At 37.9% G+C, this 17,638-nt stretch overlaps 4 protein-coding genes across 5 annotated transcripts; 3 read left to right on the plus strand and 1 right to left on the minus strand.

The window, feature by feature from the left end:
* The first annotated feature begins 809 nt into the window (after positions 1-809).
* LOC122040544 (SNF1-related protein kinase regulatory subunit beta-3-like) lies at positions 810-4,563 on the plus strand. Its single transcript, XM_042599895.1, has 3 exons — positions 810-983; positions 3,931-3,989; positions 4,072-4,563. Exons 2-3 carry the CDS (start codon positions 3,960-3,962, stop codon positions 4,381-4,383), a joined length of 342 nt encoding a protein of 113 aa, XP_042455829.1. The 5' UTR covers positions 810-983; positions 3,931-3,959; the 3' UTR covers positions 4,384-4,563.
* Positions 4,564-4,946: 383 nt separating this feature from the next.
* LOC122040543 (probable lipid phosphate phosphatase beta) lies at positions 4,947-5,734 on the plus strand. The gene has a single exon (XM_042599894.1). The coding sequence runs from the start codon at positions 5,007-5,009 to the stop codon at positions 5,670-5,672; it is 666 nt and encodes a 221-aa protein (XP_042455828.1). The 5' UTR covers positions 4,947-5,006; the 3' UTR covers positions 5,673-5,734.
* Positions 5,735-11,102: 5,368 nt separating this feature from the next.
* On the plus strand, positions 11,103-11,969 carry LOC122040385. Its single transcript, XM_042599700.1, has one exon. The coding sequence runs from the start codon at positions 11,103-11,105 to the stop codon at positions 11,967-11,969; it is 867 nt and encodes a 288-aa protein (XP_042455634.1).
* Positions 11,970-12,714: 745 nt separating this feature from the next.
* Positions 12,715-17,552, minus strand: LOC122040542 (autophagy-related protein 13a-like). Of its 2 annotated transcripts, none has more exons than XM_042599892.1 (3): positions 15,868-17,219; positions 14,319-14,497; positions 12,715-13,210 (listed from the first exon to the last, which is right to left on the minus strand). In XM_042599892.1, exons 1-3 carry the CDS (start codon positions 17,053-17,055, stop codon positions 12,919-12,921), a joined length of 1,659 nt encoding a protein of 552 aa, XP_042455826.1. In that variant the 5' UTR covers positions 17,056-17,219; the 3' UTR covers positions 12,715-12,918. The 2 variants fall into 2 exon arrangements, with proteins under 2 accessions (XP_042455826.1, XP_042455827.1); XM_042599893.1 differs by lacking the exon at positions 12,715-13,210 and adding an exon at positions 13,217-13,636 and having other exon boundaries at positions 15,868-17,552.
* Between the last annotated feature and the right edge of the window lie 86 nt (positions 17,553-17,638).

The raw sequence follows: 17,638 nt of genomic DNA on the forward strand, positions 1-17,638 counted from the left end.
AATCGATTCAGTAAATGAGCAGAGGGGTAAAATGGATATTGAATACGTGATTTAGTAATTTTGAAATTATGATATATGATGTAGGTATTTTATAAATTTTCTTACACGGTTCGATAATTTCTCATAGATTCTTTCAATGATTTTTTATTTAATAATATTTATAATATAATTCAATATAAATTAACTCATTTTTTTATTTTTTAATATTAACTCATTAAATTTATTAATCTAATTTAAATATCTTAATATTCATTAGTGTATATATATATTTTAAGGTTTAAATTTTAGAATTTAAAAGTTAGGTTATAAATTATAATAGATTTGAGCGAATAATTTTTCCTTAATTTTCACACTCGTCTCTTGAGTCGTAATATTCAAAATTAAAAATTATATATATATAACTTAAATAAGTTCATATTTTATAATTTTATTTTCATATCACATTGTTAATTAGTAGATTAAGCGGAGAGATTTTTGCTGAGCCGCCGTTTTCGTACAGAATCTAACTTAATCAGAATTATTTTATTTAGTTAAAATCATTCTAAAATCGAATAGTTAGAGAAACTAGTTACCTAAACCATTTTAAAATAATTTTACTTAAATTAAACTCAAGCAATTTTAATTAAATTAATATTTTTTAAAAAAAATATCTTTGATTAATTTAAACTAAAATAAATAATTTATTTTTACCCAACTAAAATTAAATAGTTTGAGCCAGCCAACCGCAGGGGCTTTTTGTTGATCCGACCGTACCGATCGACCAAGTAGGCGACCACGAAACGGGCGTTGCTCTCTCTCTCTCTCTCTCTCTCTCTCTCTCTCTCTCTTCGCCACTTTTTTATTCACTGCTTCCTCCGTGCCCTAAACACCAAGGCGGAAAGGGGGAGCGAGACGGTACCCTGCGTTCTCTCCGACGTCGAAGATTCCACGTTTTCTCCGCCCGCCGCCTGCCGCCTGCCGCCCGTCAGCTCGTGCTTAAGGCGGTACGTATTTGTTTCCTCTCCTTGTCTTCTCTGCCGTTGGTTCCGCTCTCTCGGGGTCTCCGCCCGCTTCGCCCTTGCAATATTCTACTTATCCTTTCAGATCAGGGCGAATTTTGACGGGGAACGATGGTAGGAGGAAAGGGAGAGCCTTGATTGACTCTTAGATTGTTCGTATATGCATTCTCGTGCTATCTGATTGCGGTTAAGGATTCAATTGGGATTTTTTAGCAAATTATATGTGGAGAAATGTGCTTTTTTTAATAACCTTCTTTCGTTGATAAAATTCCTTATATCAATTTGCATTCGTTCAAAAAAAAAATTGTCTTTGACAGATTAACCTTACATGGAGCTATCTGAGTGTTATGTTTTTTTTTTTTTGTTTATCTTATGATTATCTTTGCGAATTTGTTAGGGTTGCATGCTCCTTTTATTTGGCATATATATTTTTTCCTGGGGTTGCTCTGTATTGGTTTTAGGAATGCTGTTATTGCATCTTATTTTATGTTTGTGAAATTTGACTGTAAGATCTTGTTATGGCAACAATCTAATATTTTTGTGTTTTAACTTTCTATTTTTTTTTTTACAAGTTTTTGAAACATTTTTCATCATAATGTTATTTCTCATTTCAGGGAGATGCCACACACACACAAATATTAATTTCAATTTCTTTCATTTTGAAGGGAAAATAACAATTGGAAAAGTTTCAACAAATCAAACATATTTGATTTATTACTCGTTTTCTAACAAAAATGGTCATAGGAGTTTCTATTTTTCATTTTGTCTGCTCATGTGTTTACGGGTTGCTCAATAATATTAATAGGTTTAGTTTTAAACATCCCTTGACTAAAGGCCATTTCATCTTTTAATTTCAAGTATGTTTTCTCAGCACAGTTTGCTTTTGCTATGACATCCATCTTTCATTATGCAAATATTAAAGTGAATGTTCTGACTATGTAAACAACTTGCAGCTTTTCTTCTAGTATTTTCCCCCATACAGTTTGCTTTAGTCTCTGTTTTGACTGCAATTGCTTTGCTTTTCAACCTTATCACCTTTCTGAACTAGTTGCAATTTAACTCAAAAAGATCAAGTTGAAAAGAAAATTAATATAAAGGATTAAGGAGTGGTTATACATTAGTGTTAAAATGCATACAATAATGATGATATATAATGTAATTATTTAATTTGAAAATTGAATTCATTGTCTTGAATAGTACTGGGAACAAAGTCATATATATATATATGATGCTTATCATCAAAATTATATGCCAAATGGCCCATATAGATGCAATGCTTTAGGAGCTACTGGAAAAAAAAAAACCGATAATGATGCCATGGCTGTGATCAAAGAGGACTTGAGCTGGTGCCATTTGTTGGGATCAAACATATACAATATGAATATACATACAAGGGTTGCTCATGTAATGTATTTCACTCAGAGAAGTCACATCATTCTCATCTTGAAAACATAATTTACAGATAAGTTATAAAGTGCACATGCTTCTGAAACATTGTATTATGTGAGAAAAGGCGCACCATAAGATGTGTGATTGCTAACGGGGTAGAGAATGTAAAACCCAAAATGTGGGATAAGCTAATTAAAACCCCTTGTTAAGGAAAATTTTGGTTTGGTAGAACATTAAAATGCTTGAAGTAAAGAGGAATACCATAAGTAACCATACCATTTGAATGAAGGCCCACCAAAGCTTAGTGGTAGTGGCTATGGACCTATGATTCTCTTGCTACAAACATCGGGATTGAATCACCACCTAGCATATTTTTGTAGTTTAAGTGCATCAGATGGTCAATCTTAAAGAAATTGCACAAAACTTATACTATCTGATCTGAGCATCCTTTTATCTAACCAAGGCGCTTAAGCTTCAATTGCTAGTAAGTGGAATCAACATAGTGAATAAAATGAATTGCCTGTTAGAAGTAATGGAGATTGAAATAATTCCACTAGTGAAACCTATACAGGTTCATATCAAGAGTCCAATGGCTATTATTTCAGTGTTAGAAGTTAGTGTTTGATTAAGTATTTTTTTACTATATGTGATGTTTGTTAATGATAAACAACTGGATGAAATATCTTTTACGTATGTTAAAGCCCGTGAGCAACCAACCCAACCCAAAATGGCTAGTTACTTAGGGGGCTTTAACATGAATAGGCACACAATCTAGCATTGTGCGACTACTTAATTTGACACTCCTAATTTAAATTAAACTGTAAAGGCAACACACTTTTTTAAGTCCTAGAAGAAACCCAAGTTAATGAATTAGTAATTCTAGTACTCTCTCTTCTGAGAAAAGAAAAGAAGCATTAACTTCTTGTTGTCCTACACCAGTTAGAATTGCTTCTATGTTATTCCATTGCCCAGCTGGGATTATTTAAAAAATTCTGATATCTTAGAAATGCATTTAATTGTATCACCTAAACTTGTCTTTCATATTCCATTCTTTGCTTTTATTTCTCTATGTGTGATATGTTTGTTGAATAGGAGACTGATGTTGCATTATACATATGCTTTTGAGTTTAGTTTCTTGGAACCTAGAGTGGATATTGGTATTCTGCTTATTGATTCCATGAATCACGATACTTGTCCAACATATTAGTTGAACTTTTACATACAATATTCATCATCTCAAATACAGTAATTATTTTTCTGTCATTACCTTGATGCCTAAGCTCACATAGTCAAAGATGTAGGATTTTTTCATTAGATTTCTCTTTTCTGGTAGCACATAATGCCGATTTTATGTTAACCCTAAATTGTGTAATTTTTTTTTCTACTTAAGTAACCACACCTTATTTTTTGACTGGGTTTCAAATGATACTAGTTTGATCATCACCAGATCAAAGTCCAACTTACTGAATGTCTACTCTACTTATGAGAGTGTGATTTTTAACTTGATTCTTACTTACCTCAATAAGCATGGCTACCTGGTTAGGACACAGGCCTTGCTTATCCTCGCAAATCATGGATCGCCGCCTGAATGAAAATGATCATGTAAGCGCTTCTTCGGAGCTCAACTATCTTTCCCCCAAAACTCCTGTCACACGATTTCATTCCAAAATGTCATCGACTGCAGGAAGGTGTCAGCGTTGTAGGATTTGAAGTTCCAGGATCACCCGAGTCGAGCTACAATAACCCTATGCCAGGAAATGAAGACGAAGCTCGAGAACCACCTCTCGTCCCTCCCCATTTGCATCAGACATTACTGAACAGCCTACCCAGCCAAGACGATCCAGCCTGCCTCTCTGTGCCTGAAAATGTGATCCTCAATCACCTATACATCGAGAACCGGGAAGCTCCAAGATCTGTAGTTGCCATGGGGATCACTCACCGTTTCCTATCGAAATATGTTACGGTTGTTCTTTACAAGCCGGTTCGTAGAAGGTGAATTCGACTGCGAAATTATTTTTTCCCCACTTATTTATCGATTTGAGTTAATATTCAAGGAAAAGGCTGATTGCTGTACCCTATTGAAAGCAAAAAAACTCACAACAAAACTGTTCATTGATTCTAGCATATTCACCGTGATTTATATATTTGTATCTTGTCGTGGGGATATTACTTTTTACTCCAATTGATTTTGGATATTCAGCATCAACGATTTTAATTGGATTTTTTTTTTTTGCTACTTATACACATTTTTTTAGGGTTACTTTTGTAATGGTGTTTAAACAAATGGTTCGAAGGAATGGACTTGGGGTGGATTTGCATAAATGATTAGCAAATACTTTTTTAATTAATTATTTTTAAATATGAAATTATTTTCTTTTAAAGTCCTTTTTTTAGAAAATGACACTCTAATAATATCTACTTAACTCGACTAGCGAGGGAGGGGGTGGTGAGGTACTGTAAATTCAAAAAAGGGGTAGACTAAGGAATGAAAATGGACTTTTCTATAAATTCAGAAAATGGAGGGACTGTTTTGACATATTGCCCCGATAATGACAAAGAGGGAGAAAAATGGTCGAATTGGGATTTCAGTGATTCTCAGGTCGAGTCAGGGAGCCTTAAATGGCCGTCGCCGACGATCCCAAGGCCGCCGCCGTGTCGGCCCAGCCTTCCGTCCTCCGCCGAGTCGTCGCGCTCGATACCGCCGCCTCCCTCCGAATCCACACCTTCTGCCTCCCCGTCCCCCGCCTCCTTCTCAAAGCCCTCGAGATCTCCGGCGACGGACGCTTCTGGTTCCCCGTCCCTGTTTCCCTTCTCCCTCTCTCCTCCGCCTATGGATTCGACGTCGCCTACCCGCTCCTCCTCGGCCTCCTTCTCGGATCACTTCTTGACCTCCTCCTCGTCGGCCTCATCAAGCACCTCGTCCGCCGCCCCCGCCCCGTCTACAACAAGGGCATGGGCCTCACCTTCGCTGTCGATCACTGGTCCTTCCCTAGCGGTCACTCCTCCCGCGTCTTCTTTATCTCCACTTTCCTCCGCCTCTCCTCTTCTTCACTCCGACGCGTCCTTCCTCTGGACGGTCCTATCACTCCCGCTCGCCGCTGGATTGAGCAGTACTATGGGGGAGATCTCGTCGAGCTTTTGGCATGGATTGTGTCGATCTGGTCAGCGGCAACATCGGCCTCTCGCGTCCTTCTTGGTAGGCATTTTATTCTTGATGTTATTGCTGGAGCATGCTTGGGTGTCTTAGAAGCTCTCATTGTGTTCTATTTGTTGCCTTTACTGTAACCATGCCATTGCTTGCTGGTATACAATTTCTTGCTTTAACAAAATTGTGCCAATTTCACATCTGTTCATGGGCGCTTGTAGCCTGGTTTCCTCTAGCAAATTGATATAGAAAAAGAATTATCATTTTGAGTTGTCTTCTTGAATACATGTGAATTAAGAAAGCTGATCACTTTTTATAATAACAAGTGTTAGTTAGATTTCCATCCTATTTTGAGAGGAGGTGTTGGAAGGATGGATGTTTAAATTTTTTTTTTTTCTAATAATCTCACATTCTCAATCTATCCTTTTGATTTATCTCTCATTCTCAATCTATTCCTTGCCTTTTCTTCCAAGAAAACAAGCCCTGGAAGTGGAATTGTTGAAGTGGAATACACTTTATTAATCATTCATGTGCTAGTGTTTTTTCAGGCTACTGGTTTTTTGTAAGGTAATAGAAAAAAAATACATATTTCTTCACCCTGCTCAGATTGTGCTGCTACATGCTTCACAGTTGACACAAATCTTATATCTTCTTCGTCTTCACTTAGTTTTGATTCATCTCCAAAGCTTATGTGCATTTTGTCTATGGTGGTCTTATTTTCAAAACTCAGTTATCAAACTAAATAATGAAGTTTCAATAGAACAATGTTAGTTATGTGCACCTTGTTTATCTTCATTGCTCTTATTCTTTCTTTCCTTGTGGCCACATTCTCCACTCACATACTTATGAGGTTGCCAGAGATTGGAAAAAAAAAGGAGCAAACTAAAGCTAAATGTATTGTTATCATCTAGTTGAAAAAGAAATTATCAAGAGTGTTAAGTTGGATGACTTTGAACTAGAATTCCAAATGCCAGCTTAAGGTGAATTTGTTGAATTCTCTCTAGAACAACTGGTGAATGCTGCAAAGTTTATCCAAGTAAAAAGGGTTTGCATCTGTAAATACTTGCCCCAAATAATGAAGTATCCATCACTAGATCTTTGCTTGGAACACCATAGCTCTATAGGATTGCTACACTGTGAAAGTCTGAGGTAATGTGAATGTTTGACCATGTGCACCAAATTGTAAAGTCAAAAATTGACTTTTTCGTAGGTTAATTAGGGATTTGAGATTCAAAAATTAACCTTTTCATAGGATATTGGAAAAGGATTGAAAGGATTCAATCCTCAATCTCTTAGTAATCTTAGCCTTTGATTTTTCATCTTTATGGAAAGGTGATAAAATTGCGAGTGAAATCTCTCTCAAGGGTTAACTTAGTGCTAGCTTGTGACATTTCATTGGTTGGGTTAAGGTGTATTAGTATTTATTTTCGTTGCACATATTCTTAACATCATCAATCGAACCTACACGAGCACACTTGTACCACTAATTATTATTGAATTTAATTGTGTTTTTGTGTGAGGAATTGATGAATTTAGATGCATCGCCTATTCATCCCCTCTAGCAGGACATAAACACATAGTAGATCCTCACCTCTCTTTGGTCAGGCCATCAATGATATTACAATAACTGTACTCTTTCTTGACACAATAATGTATTAGATGATAATTTGGTGATAAGATTTCCGTACCATGGAAGAAAATGACCATGCGACCAATTTCATCTAGTGTAAGATTCCAATGACCTCATCACAAACACAAGAAATATTGCAGAATGTCTCTTGTCATAAATTTTCTTCAAGAGGAAATTAACTCAAGATTCAAAATGCAGAATGTTGATGATCCTCTACAGGAAGTAGTTATTTGCGGTGAGAAACAAACTTAGTTACAACCAAGAAACTTGAAAGAGGCACAAGAGTTCAAACCAAGGTGTGAGCTAGAAAAAACACACAAGACTAGATCAATGCTAACTAGAGATGTGCCATTAAGATATAGACCTAGGGTCTTCCGGCCATAGTTTGCAGAATTATGATCCTACACAAGATTGTATTGTAGAATCATATGGCCCTAATCTGCAAAATTATGATCTTACGTAGGATTGGATTGTAGAATCACATGATCCTATTAAAATCCTTTGAAATTTTATGATACATAATTAATAAGTAGATAAAATGTCTAAAAAGTTCATTTGCATATAAATAGATTAATAATTTTATATATACATGCAATTGTTAACACTCAATATCACATATGACATTATTATATGTATAAATTTAAATTTACTAGAAATTTAACTATCATTCTTACCATGTAGCATTCAATAATATTTATAGTTTCATAGCACAAAATAGAATAGTATAAAATTTTACTAACACAATAATAATAATCGCATTCAACCTCAAGAATATTTTTTGGTTCACAAGACGGCCCAGTTTAAAGACCAACAAAATAGTTAATATAGCAGAAACTATTTAATTCTTTGATTCGAACATGAATGTTGGAGACAATCTTCTAGATATGTTGATTTTACATAATACCAAACAATAAGCATTAAAAAATTCATCTTTTTTTTTTAAGAAATAATAAAATATTATTGATAAAAAAATAACTCAAAAACAACTAAATAGATGTTTAAATAATTTTAACATCCTAATTCTAACTATGCCAAAAATTAAAATAACCTAAATTATAAAATAGTCAATAATTTAAAAAGACAAAATCTTTTGGACTCCTGATAAGATTTAAACGATGTTTTTTGGATCTAAAATTGCCGGTTACAAGTAAACCCGGTAACCAACTATAGTTTTCCGGATGAGATTCCATTTGATATATTATAGGTCTCGTTGTTTAATCCAAGTTAAAAATTATAAGCTCTTAAAGTTTCCGTATTAGCAATCCCTAACAAAAACAACGTAGGATTATACCGATTCTATGTTAAGATCCTATTGATTCTATTCCGATTCTACTGTAAAAAATAATCCTGCACGATCCAAGAATAATCCGTAATAATCCGTTACTGATCCGGATCAGGTCATAATTTTACAAACTATGCTTCCAGCAATAGACCCACAGTTACATACTAATGACACAAGTATTTAGCTTAGGCCTACAGTTGCATACTAATTACACAAGTATTTAGCTAAGGCCTTGTCGAGAATGTAACGAGGACAGGAATGATGGCTCTCAGCAAGCAAGTGATGTGAGAGTGAGAAAAGAGCCTTTGGAGCTGCATTTCCGAGGGGCACGCGTCGAAGAAAGAAACTGGGGTTTATTGATGGATTTGGCAATGTAACATATTTGTTTGTAGTAGGCGTGAGGGGACAAAGCCTGGCACAAATAACCCACCCTTTTCTGTCCTTTTTCACCTCCTTCGAAGTCACATTCAAATCACAACCCTCTTAATTCCTCTGTTCATGATTCATGATGCCGAAAACCCTCAAGGCTCGGGGAAATGCGTATTGATCATGATGGTAAAGCCAATGGGGAAGTGCATGCTTGATGATATTTGAAGAACGCATGATTTTGACAACTTTAAAAGGCTCTTACTGGATTCTTTAACAAACATACTGTAGAGGTCTTGAAGCTCTTCTGATTGATTGCTGTTCTTACTAGACTCTTTAACAAACACACTGTACGGGTCTTGAAGCTCTCCTCATTGATTGCTGTACAATTACCAGCTCTATGATTGTATTTCATTATTGATATGAAATATTTATGTGTACCTACATATATCGAATATTAGAGATTGAGGTTGAAAGATAATAGAGCCAAGAGTAGTCGAGACCATTAGATTATGCTAGTATTAAAAGATTTATCTTCTATTATATGATGAGCTAGATCAATTCCACATGGACTCGAATAACATCATCGGTGCACTAGTGGAATAGGTCACGAGGAGTATAGTTCATTTTAAAGATTCACCTTTGGATAGTAGATGGAGTTTTTTCTCCATTAATAGTACAGTCAAGTTTAGGATCTACTTATATTAAATCATTACTTATATTAAATCATGTGTACAAAAGGCACATGCAATAGATTTTATATATTATAATATTAAAGCAAAATATGAAGTCATCGCTGTGAGAGTGTTTTCATAGCAGCCTCAGACTATCTAAAAGAGGATAAATTATGAGAAACATTTACTTTAGCACAATGATATGAGTGAAATCAGACACACCATAAAGCATTTAGCATCCGTTAGTAATTGATGGCAAGATCTATTGAAACAATCACTCTGGCACATGAGATTATAATAGTTAAGACCTATAAAGGATAACCCCACATTTTCTAAAGAGGGTAAATTATGGAAGATATTTGGTTTAGCGTAGCTGTCATTTGCATGGGAAGGTTAGGCATCCAACGAGATATTTTATATCAGCTGAAAATTGATCCCAAAATCTATTGAGCAATCATTCATGCATATATTATTATAATAAAACTATTCTCATAGGATGTCTAAGTGTATAGAGGGTGACATACTTTTTACAATGGGACAAGGAATTAATTTTCGATGGACACATGCCCTTATGAAAAAAACCTCTTTTACCTCTAGTCAATTTGATGGTCGATTATAAGCTGACCGATTTATTTCCATTCATATAATCTGGGGACGGACTGTGAGAAACATCTGGAATAAGCGTAATCGACTTTGTACTATAATTATCTTACTATTTTATGAAAAATCTGGATCCTTTACTAACTAACTCTTAATTAATTTGGTGAAGCTCAAAATTAAATTATGTTAATGTCTTTTTCCTTTTCACAATGAAAATAATTGTAAGGATTACTATTAATTTCTATAGACGCATTAATCAGGAATATAGAGTTCAAGACTTAGTTACGATATTATTAAGAATTTTTCTCATTAATCAATCAAGGATCTAGAGTTCGAGACTCAACTGTGACGTATTATTAAGAATTTTTCTATTAATCAATGGGATGTAGAGTTTGAAATTTATGTAGAGTTTGAAACTCAACTGAGATATATTATTGAGAATTTTTTATCAATAATTTTCTCTTATTCTCTCTAGTCCCATATTTTAAAATTAACAACGAGAGCGTAAAAATTTCTATAAATACATTGGGCTGGTGATATTAGAAAATATATTTTTCTTAACTTATTTTTTAAAGATAAGATCAAATATGAGAATAAATCATAATATCATTAAATAATATTATTTAATTACTTGATAAAAATATTTACTTTTATAAAATTTACTTCTATTTATGTATTATATATATTACCTACGCAATAGTACACGCTAGTTATAATAGCATTAACTAGAAGTTATTACTAAATTTTACAAAATATTTAAGGAAATAACTACAACAAATCAGGCAATATCACTATCTTCGTCAATAATCATCAATTCTTTCTAAAGCTGACCACGATACACACTTATCCCATGCCAAATTTGAATATTCTCCTATTTCATCCTTAATTAATCTTCACTATAAGGAGAATCCCCCCTGCGAGTGCTCAACCAAAAACCACCATTAAAGCCGCCTTTCTCTCCACCCTTCCCAAATCTTCTCTCTTCTCTTCTCTCAATTCTCGCCGCCGCCGCCGTCAAATGACGAGGGGGGCCTGGTTTAAATCGCTCCGCTGCAAGTCTAAGGCCGTCGACGACGTCGTCTACCCTGCGCCGCCACCGCCATCTTCGTCGTCGTCCAGGAAGCAGCTTCTCTCCGCAGCCTCCTGCGCCGATTCCTCCCGCGCGGTCAAAGACGCCGTCTTTCTCTTCCCCAAATACCATTCCTCTTCTTCCTCGCTCCCCAAGAAGCCGACGAGGCCCCGCCAAAAGGCCAAGAAGAGCTCCTACCTTTCTCCCTCTTCGTCGCCGGCGGGGGGCCGGGCAGTGGAGCCCGCTACGCGCCGCACTGTAGGCTTCCCGACGCTCTCGGAGCTTCCGGCGGGCCACTCGTCCCGGCGGGTGGTGGAGCTCATCTTCCTCACCAGTTGGTCCTCCTCCGACACCGCCGCCGCGGCGTTCCCGGGCGAGATAGAGATGCTCTTCCGGGTCCACAACCCGGCCCGCACGCTGGCCCGCTTCGAGGATCGCCGCGCGGCGGCCCGCGCCCTGTCCGCCGACGCGCGCTGTGCCGCCGACGGCAACGAGATGATGCGGTTCCACTACGGCCCCTCCGGACGCTGCGGCGGCGTGTACGACGCCACGGTATCATGGTCGGCGCAGGGGAAGCTGAAGGGCGTCCGGACCTTCTCCGGCAGCGGCGGCGCGCACGCGTGCGGAAGCGGCGGCGCCGATGTCTCCGGCCGCAGCGCGATGCTGCTGTGCCGAGTCATCGCCGGGCGAGTGAGGGGCGAGGCGGACCCCCCAAACTCTTCCGAGGCCGACTCGGTGAGCCTGGGCAACGACGAGCTCGTGGTGTTGGATCCCCGGGCGGTGCTCCCCTGCTTCCTAATCATCTACAAGATCTGAAACTCCAAAAATTTTCCCTTCATTTCCTCCATAAAAATCCAACCTTTTTCAACCCAAAAAAGCTCAGCCTTCACCGCCCTGCCCTGCCCTGCACTCCACTGCACTTACTGGTGGTAGGCGGCGACGAGAAAGGTGGCGCAGTAAAAGTCTCATCTTTTTTCTTCCGACGGCCATACAAATTCTGTTATCTTGCCTCTTGTTTTCTGCTGTATTTTGTCTTCGTTCTTGGTTCACGTCACTGTGGCTGTGCTCCATTTGTCTGTCTGCTCATTGAGAAATTTAGTGCGATTTTGACGTTTTGAATCTTCACGGGGAAGAACAAAAGAAACAAAAAAATAATAATAATAATAAGACAATAGGACCACGTTCCCGAGTCTTCAGGGATTTAGGTCGAGGATACCTAGATCTAACTTAAAGAAGTATCAGAGGTTCCAGGGTTGGTTTGTTGATTAGGTTTTAGGACCCTTCTAACTAAATGTGCCCATTCGATTCACGAATCTGTTTGATTTTTTTAGATCTTTCTAAAAACTTTTACCCCAAAACTCTTTACATAGGAGCACAACTACTCACCTTATGATTGATCGAGAATATACTTCAAACCCTTAGGGCATAGCCGAGCCGGTAACCATATGATAGATTTGCGGCACGAGAATGAAACTTCAAGCCCATTGAGGAGGGACTCAACTCGTGTCCTCTTTCTTCCATTTTCATTCATTTTTCACAAGAAAGAAATTTGACATAAAAAATAAAGAACCCTAGAGTTTGGTATGACTAAATATTTATTTACACGAGAAAGATTTGTTTGCTGGAACACTCCGAAAAGTAGAGAGTTTGAAACAATTGGTTGAAGTTTCAAGTTCCCTGGAAATGAACCACTATATGCATAAGAACGACTCCTAGGGGCAGCTCTGATATGACTGACCTTCGCGCCTACCTATCTTCGTATAAATTAGCACTTCTCTACGAGAGAGTCTTGTAACTTCGTCGTAGCCCCGCTCTTTGAAAGAAGAAAGTTCTTTATGTGCTTGTAGCTTTGGAGTTCATCCAGTGCATCAGATGTTTTCCTAGTTAAGACAGAACTGCTCGAACTAACTTCTCCAGCTAAATGCGAAGATTGCCGCGCATAACTCTGATCCTGGCGAAGTGGAGGTGCGGTCTTTAACATGCGGACAAGAACTCCAACAGACGCCTGCTGTGATTTATGCGACGAAGAACACTCTGCTTCCTTCACATCAGAGCTCCTGTCCATTAGAAGATAACGAGAAAATGCATTAGTTCACAAGGATTATGTTAACGGTTGATTACTACAGTCAAGATTCCACAATTTTCAAGAGGTTTTTCACAATTAACTTACCTAAACCGAAACACAACCGAGTTAAATCATGTTGAGATAACACTTAAGTCCCTAGCCAAATCCTTTTAAACCCCAGCTATATTTTTCTCTCTACTTTCTCCCACACTTGCTAGTTTGGCTTGCATAATTGCTTATGTTGATATCTTAAATACTTGCCTTGATTCCTTCAAAACACCTTCTATACCGAAGATCAAGCATCAACATGACTTTCGTTCCCGCAAACTGATTGAATTTGAGCACATGACAGAATTCACAACTTAGAATTCTGTATTCCATAACTTTTGGCAACGTTCCATCAGATTAGAATTCACAACTTAGAAGAAACAAACACAGAATTATCAGCTGAAAACCATAATGTCTTCACACATAACTAGAATTCTAGTTTAACTATCAAATAACCTCATAATCCACAATTATAGCAATGAAAATAATGCAAAAAGTCCCGTAAACTCATGTGTTTGTGGAGTTTTCATGAAGTATAATACCTCATAGAACAATTGGTGTTGCAGTTTGTAATTTAGATCAATACAGGTTTTACATCAAGGATTGTTCTTATGATAAATGATGGAATAGTAGCAAAGAGGACTTATAATCCCTTACAGTACTCACCAACTATTACAGGTCTACCAGGCCAAATTCTGGGTTAACCTTTTTCAGTATTGCAATCAATCTGATATTGCAAGCAAATATCATTTCCAATTTACGAGCCAGTATATTACGTATTAAACTAATCACAAGGCATCAATCAATCAAGATTTCACTACATTAACCAATAAAAAAAGTACGTGGTAGCCAAAGCATACAAGGAAAACTCTAATCAAGAAACAAAGGAATTTGAATCAGAAAAGTATCACAAACACACTGAGAACAAGACAGCATCCTCATTAGTATCAGGGATTAAAAGTTTGAAAAGGAAAATAAGATTGTTAAACAATTCTCTAAGATAACTCAAATAACCATACTACAATCATAAGAAGAAAAAAATTGAGAATCACCTTGTATGAGAATCTGATGTGGCATCATCATTTACAGCAAATGGGCAAGAGAAATCAGTATCGTCAGGATCATCCTGCATTGAGAATCGTCTTGAGCTTCTTGAAAACCCATGCCTATTTGAACCACCATAAGGCAAAGTTGAATATCTTCCCGAATCATCCCGACCATCCTTAACACCCTAAAAGTAGATAAGAATTACCTTTAGCAATTTTTATTCTAACTTCACACATTATCATAGAATAACTTCTAGGTTTAGTAAATTAAAAGATAGTAGCCAACGAATGTATAATGAGAATATTCATGCTGAAACAGTATGCAGATCATTTTCTCACAAAGTCAAGGGATCGAACATGTCAGCATGCTACTGGAGCACTAAAAAGTAAATCAATACTGAAAACAGAAAAACAATCCATGATTGTTAAACTTTTATTTTGAAATGAAGGAAGGAGGATTGCATCCAAGTTAGAGATACTTTAGATCATATTACACTGTATTGCTGTCAGATACATCTCACATATTGTGATACACTAAGTTCCCTTCATTGCTGCAGGTCCCTATTCTATGAGTACAACAATTATAGAAAGGGCAGAAAGTTGCCCGCGTCGTTCTTGTTATCAAGCTATGATTATCCAAACTATTTGAGATTGATTACATGAATCTTATGTCTTCACATTGATCTGCACAACATCAATGTCATTAGAAATGATCAGATTAGTTAAACCACTTTTTGCTATATCGACTTGCAATCTTTAGTCTCTCTCTACTCACCACACTCTTCACTCGAATCATTTCAACTATTCTACCCATTGAATCTATAGGTCTCTTTTGAATATACCCACCGTATCAATTTAAAAAGTGTGATACAAAATTATCTATATCCTTGTTTACAACTAAACCATGCCAATAAAATCTATTGGTTTTCTACTTTTATTATACTGAGACTTGGGTATAAGTAAGCCACACAAGTCTGGACCATTTGTTCGATAGGGCTACTTACAAAAATGCTAGATGTGATTTAGATAGGAATATTGAGTATTCATTCAAGTTGCTAGTGCCTGAATGCAATTATCTGAATAAGGAAACAACACAAAAATTTCCTATAGAAAAAACAAGAATGTTAAGTTAGAAAGATGTAGCAAAAAACATTAACAGAGAGCAATTAGGGTTGTTCCATCAAATGATATTAAAATGAGAGAAAATGGATCAAGATAGTATGGATATGTTCAAAAACAACTAATATAGTTTTTGATGTGCATATAGTATGCAAAATGAGTCAGAGGATTCAAGATGATAAAATCTTGTGATAGGCAAAAAAAAACTGAAACGCAGGATTTGTCCCCAACGAAGATGCACATCTTCTATATTAGTAGAAAAATTACTAGAAACGAGATTATCTGGTACTACACTATGATCTTATACTGTTTCTACAGAGATTATTGGGGTTGCAAACGTCTCAAAAAAGAGCAAGAATGATCTATCAAATATGAAATAAGAGTATCGCCTTTCAATCCATAAAAAATGTCAAGGAAAACGAGGACTCCATGTTACCTTATTTGCGGCGTGCGTATGCAAGTTTGAGTAGATGTCTCTTGCACTCTTCCCTTCTGACTTCCTCAAAGAAGTACTTTTCCAAGGAGACTCCTGGCTCGAAGATTCAGGCCTTGCGCTTCTAGGAGATAGAGGTGGCAAAAGGTTCTTGACAGTATCTGAAGGTATGCTCCTCGGTGTTGTTTCCATGTGCAATCTGGATTGTAGGCAATGGCCACCAAGTGTTGGAGGCGAAGAGGACGGCAGGGAGACACGAACATCATCAAAATTGAAATTTCCCTTCATATCGCTTAGCTGCCTCCGGTTCGGCACCGGGCGGAAGTAATGCTCGGACGGCGACGGTCCTACTTCACCAATCCGATCCCGCGTGGGATTGAGAGGGTGATGTGCCATCGGCGCAGTGTTCCAGGTATGTGGGCGATCGCATGGAGTCACCGCCGCCAATGGCCGGATGACCCTAGATGAATGCTGGGACGTATTGGGGAGAGACGCCCAATCAGGCAGCGTAGCAGGGAAAGTCCTAATGGGATCGGCGGCCGGACTGCCGATGTAATCGGATATGATCATCGGCGGCGTATGGGAGGAGTTCACGAGGCCGCAACCAGAGAGGCTAGGTCGGTACTGCACCGAAACGGTCAGCTGGCCAGCGAGGGTGTCGACCGGTGCGAAGCTATACTTCTTCAAGTTCGCCTCTTCCGCCCTGGAAAATGGTGCCGCAAAGGAGGAGACTCGATATCCGAGATCGTAGTTGCAACGCTGGCCGACGGAGCACAAAAGGCGGAAGATCCGATGAGCAGGGAGGAGCCGCAGAAGCGCGATGATGGATCTAAGCAGAATCGCCGAACCGCTATAGGTCCAGGGTTGGAACGAGCTATATCGACTTTGGTGCGGGACGGCGGCGTTCCAGGGCACGCACTGCGCGGTCCAGCGCTCGACGACGCTCTCGCAGGCGCCGGCCTCTGCGTCCTCCCCGCGCGGGGTGAGGAGGATGTCAACGACCAAGGGGTCCGAGAAGGTTCCATGGTGCTCGATCGGGGCGGGGAGGTCGCCTAGGTCGAGGAGAAAGCGTCGGTCGGCGGAAGGGCGGGGGCCGGGCCGGAGGCGGGGTATGCGGGAAGAGAGCACGGCGCGAAGAGTCTTGCGGAGGAAGAGGGCGATGCTTGTCTCGGATTCGGAGGGCGACGCCATCACTCTGGTGAAGGCCTCGGCCGTCGGAGAGGGGGGCGGCAGCCGGAGAGAGGCATGAGAGTTAAAATACCGAAAAGGGTAGAAGAATAGGAAAATAAATCCCAAAAAAAAAAAAAAAAAGGCCAAAAACCCTAGAATATGCTTATTAAAACCCTACTAAAAATAAAATAAAATAAATTTATTATTAGAAAGCGTCTCTTAGTTACTAAAATAAATAATTTTAGATAATTTTCTATTTTTATTAAAAAAATCATTAATTACCATTTTAATCTCACTTGTCAAATTTAAAAGAACTAGAAAAGCGAGTAGTTCTAGTTGAGTTAATATAAGTGAACTTAATTCCTTTCCTAATAAGATACTTTCACACAATATAAATAATATATATATATATATATATATATATTAAAAAATAGGACTAATTCAATGTGAATATAATTTAGGATTTGGATAGAAAATTAATGAATATAAAGAAATATATACGGATTAAGAATGAGTCTTAAATTATTATTATTATTTTTAGGTTTGTGAATATTAATCGGATCTGCAATTTCGTTGATGTTTCTGTGCAATTGCGTGAAGGGAT

Source organism: Zingiber officinale, chromosome 2A, assembly GCF_018446385.1.
Source record: "Zingiber officinale cultivar Zhangliang chromosome 2A, Zo_v1.1, whole genome shotgun sequence".
Taxonomy (NCBI): domain Eukaryota; kingdom Viridiplantae; phylum Streptophyta; class Magnoliopsida; order Zingiberales; family Zingiberaceae; genus Zingiber; species Zingiber officinale.

Excerpts from the sequence above, each read along its gene's own strand:
- LOC122040543 (XM_042599894.1), top strand. The coding sequence starts at position 5,007 with ATGGCCGTCGCCGACGATCCCAAGGCCGCCGCCGTGTCGGCCCAGCCT.
- LOC122040542 (XM_042599892.1), bottom strand. The coding sequence starts at position 17,055 with ATGGCGTCGCCCTCCGAATCCGAGACAAGCATCGCCCTCTTCCTCCGC. Across the intron at positions 14,498-15,867 it reads ATACGCACGCCGCAAATAAG|GGTGTTAAGGATGGTCGGGA; the intron begins GTAACATGGAGT and ends ATCTACTTTTAG. Across the intron at positions 13,211-14,318 it reads ACATCAGATTCTCATACAAG|GAGCTCTGATGTGAAGGAAG; the intron begins GTGATTCTCAAT and ends TCTAATGGACAG.
- LOC122040385 (XM_042599700.1), top strand. The coding sequence starts at position 11,103 with ATGACGAGGGGGGCCTGGTTTAAATCGCTCCGCTGCAAGTCTAAGGCC.
- LOC122040544 (XM_042599895.1), top strand. The coding sequence starts at position 3,960 with ATGGATCGCCGCCTGAATGAAAATGATCAT. Across the intron at positions 3,990-4,071 it reads GCCTGAATGAAAATGATCAT|GAAGGTGTCAGCGTTGTAGG; the intron begins GTAAGCGCTTCT and ends CATCGACTGCAG.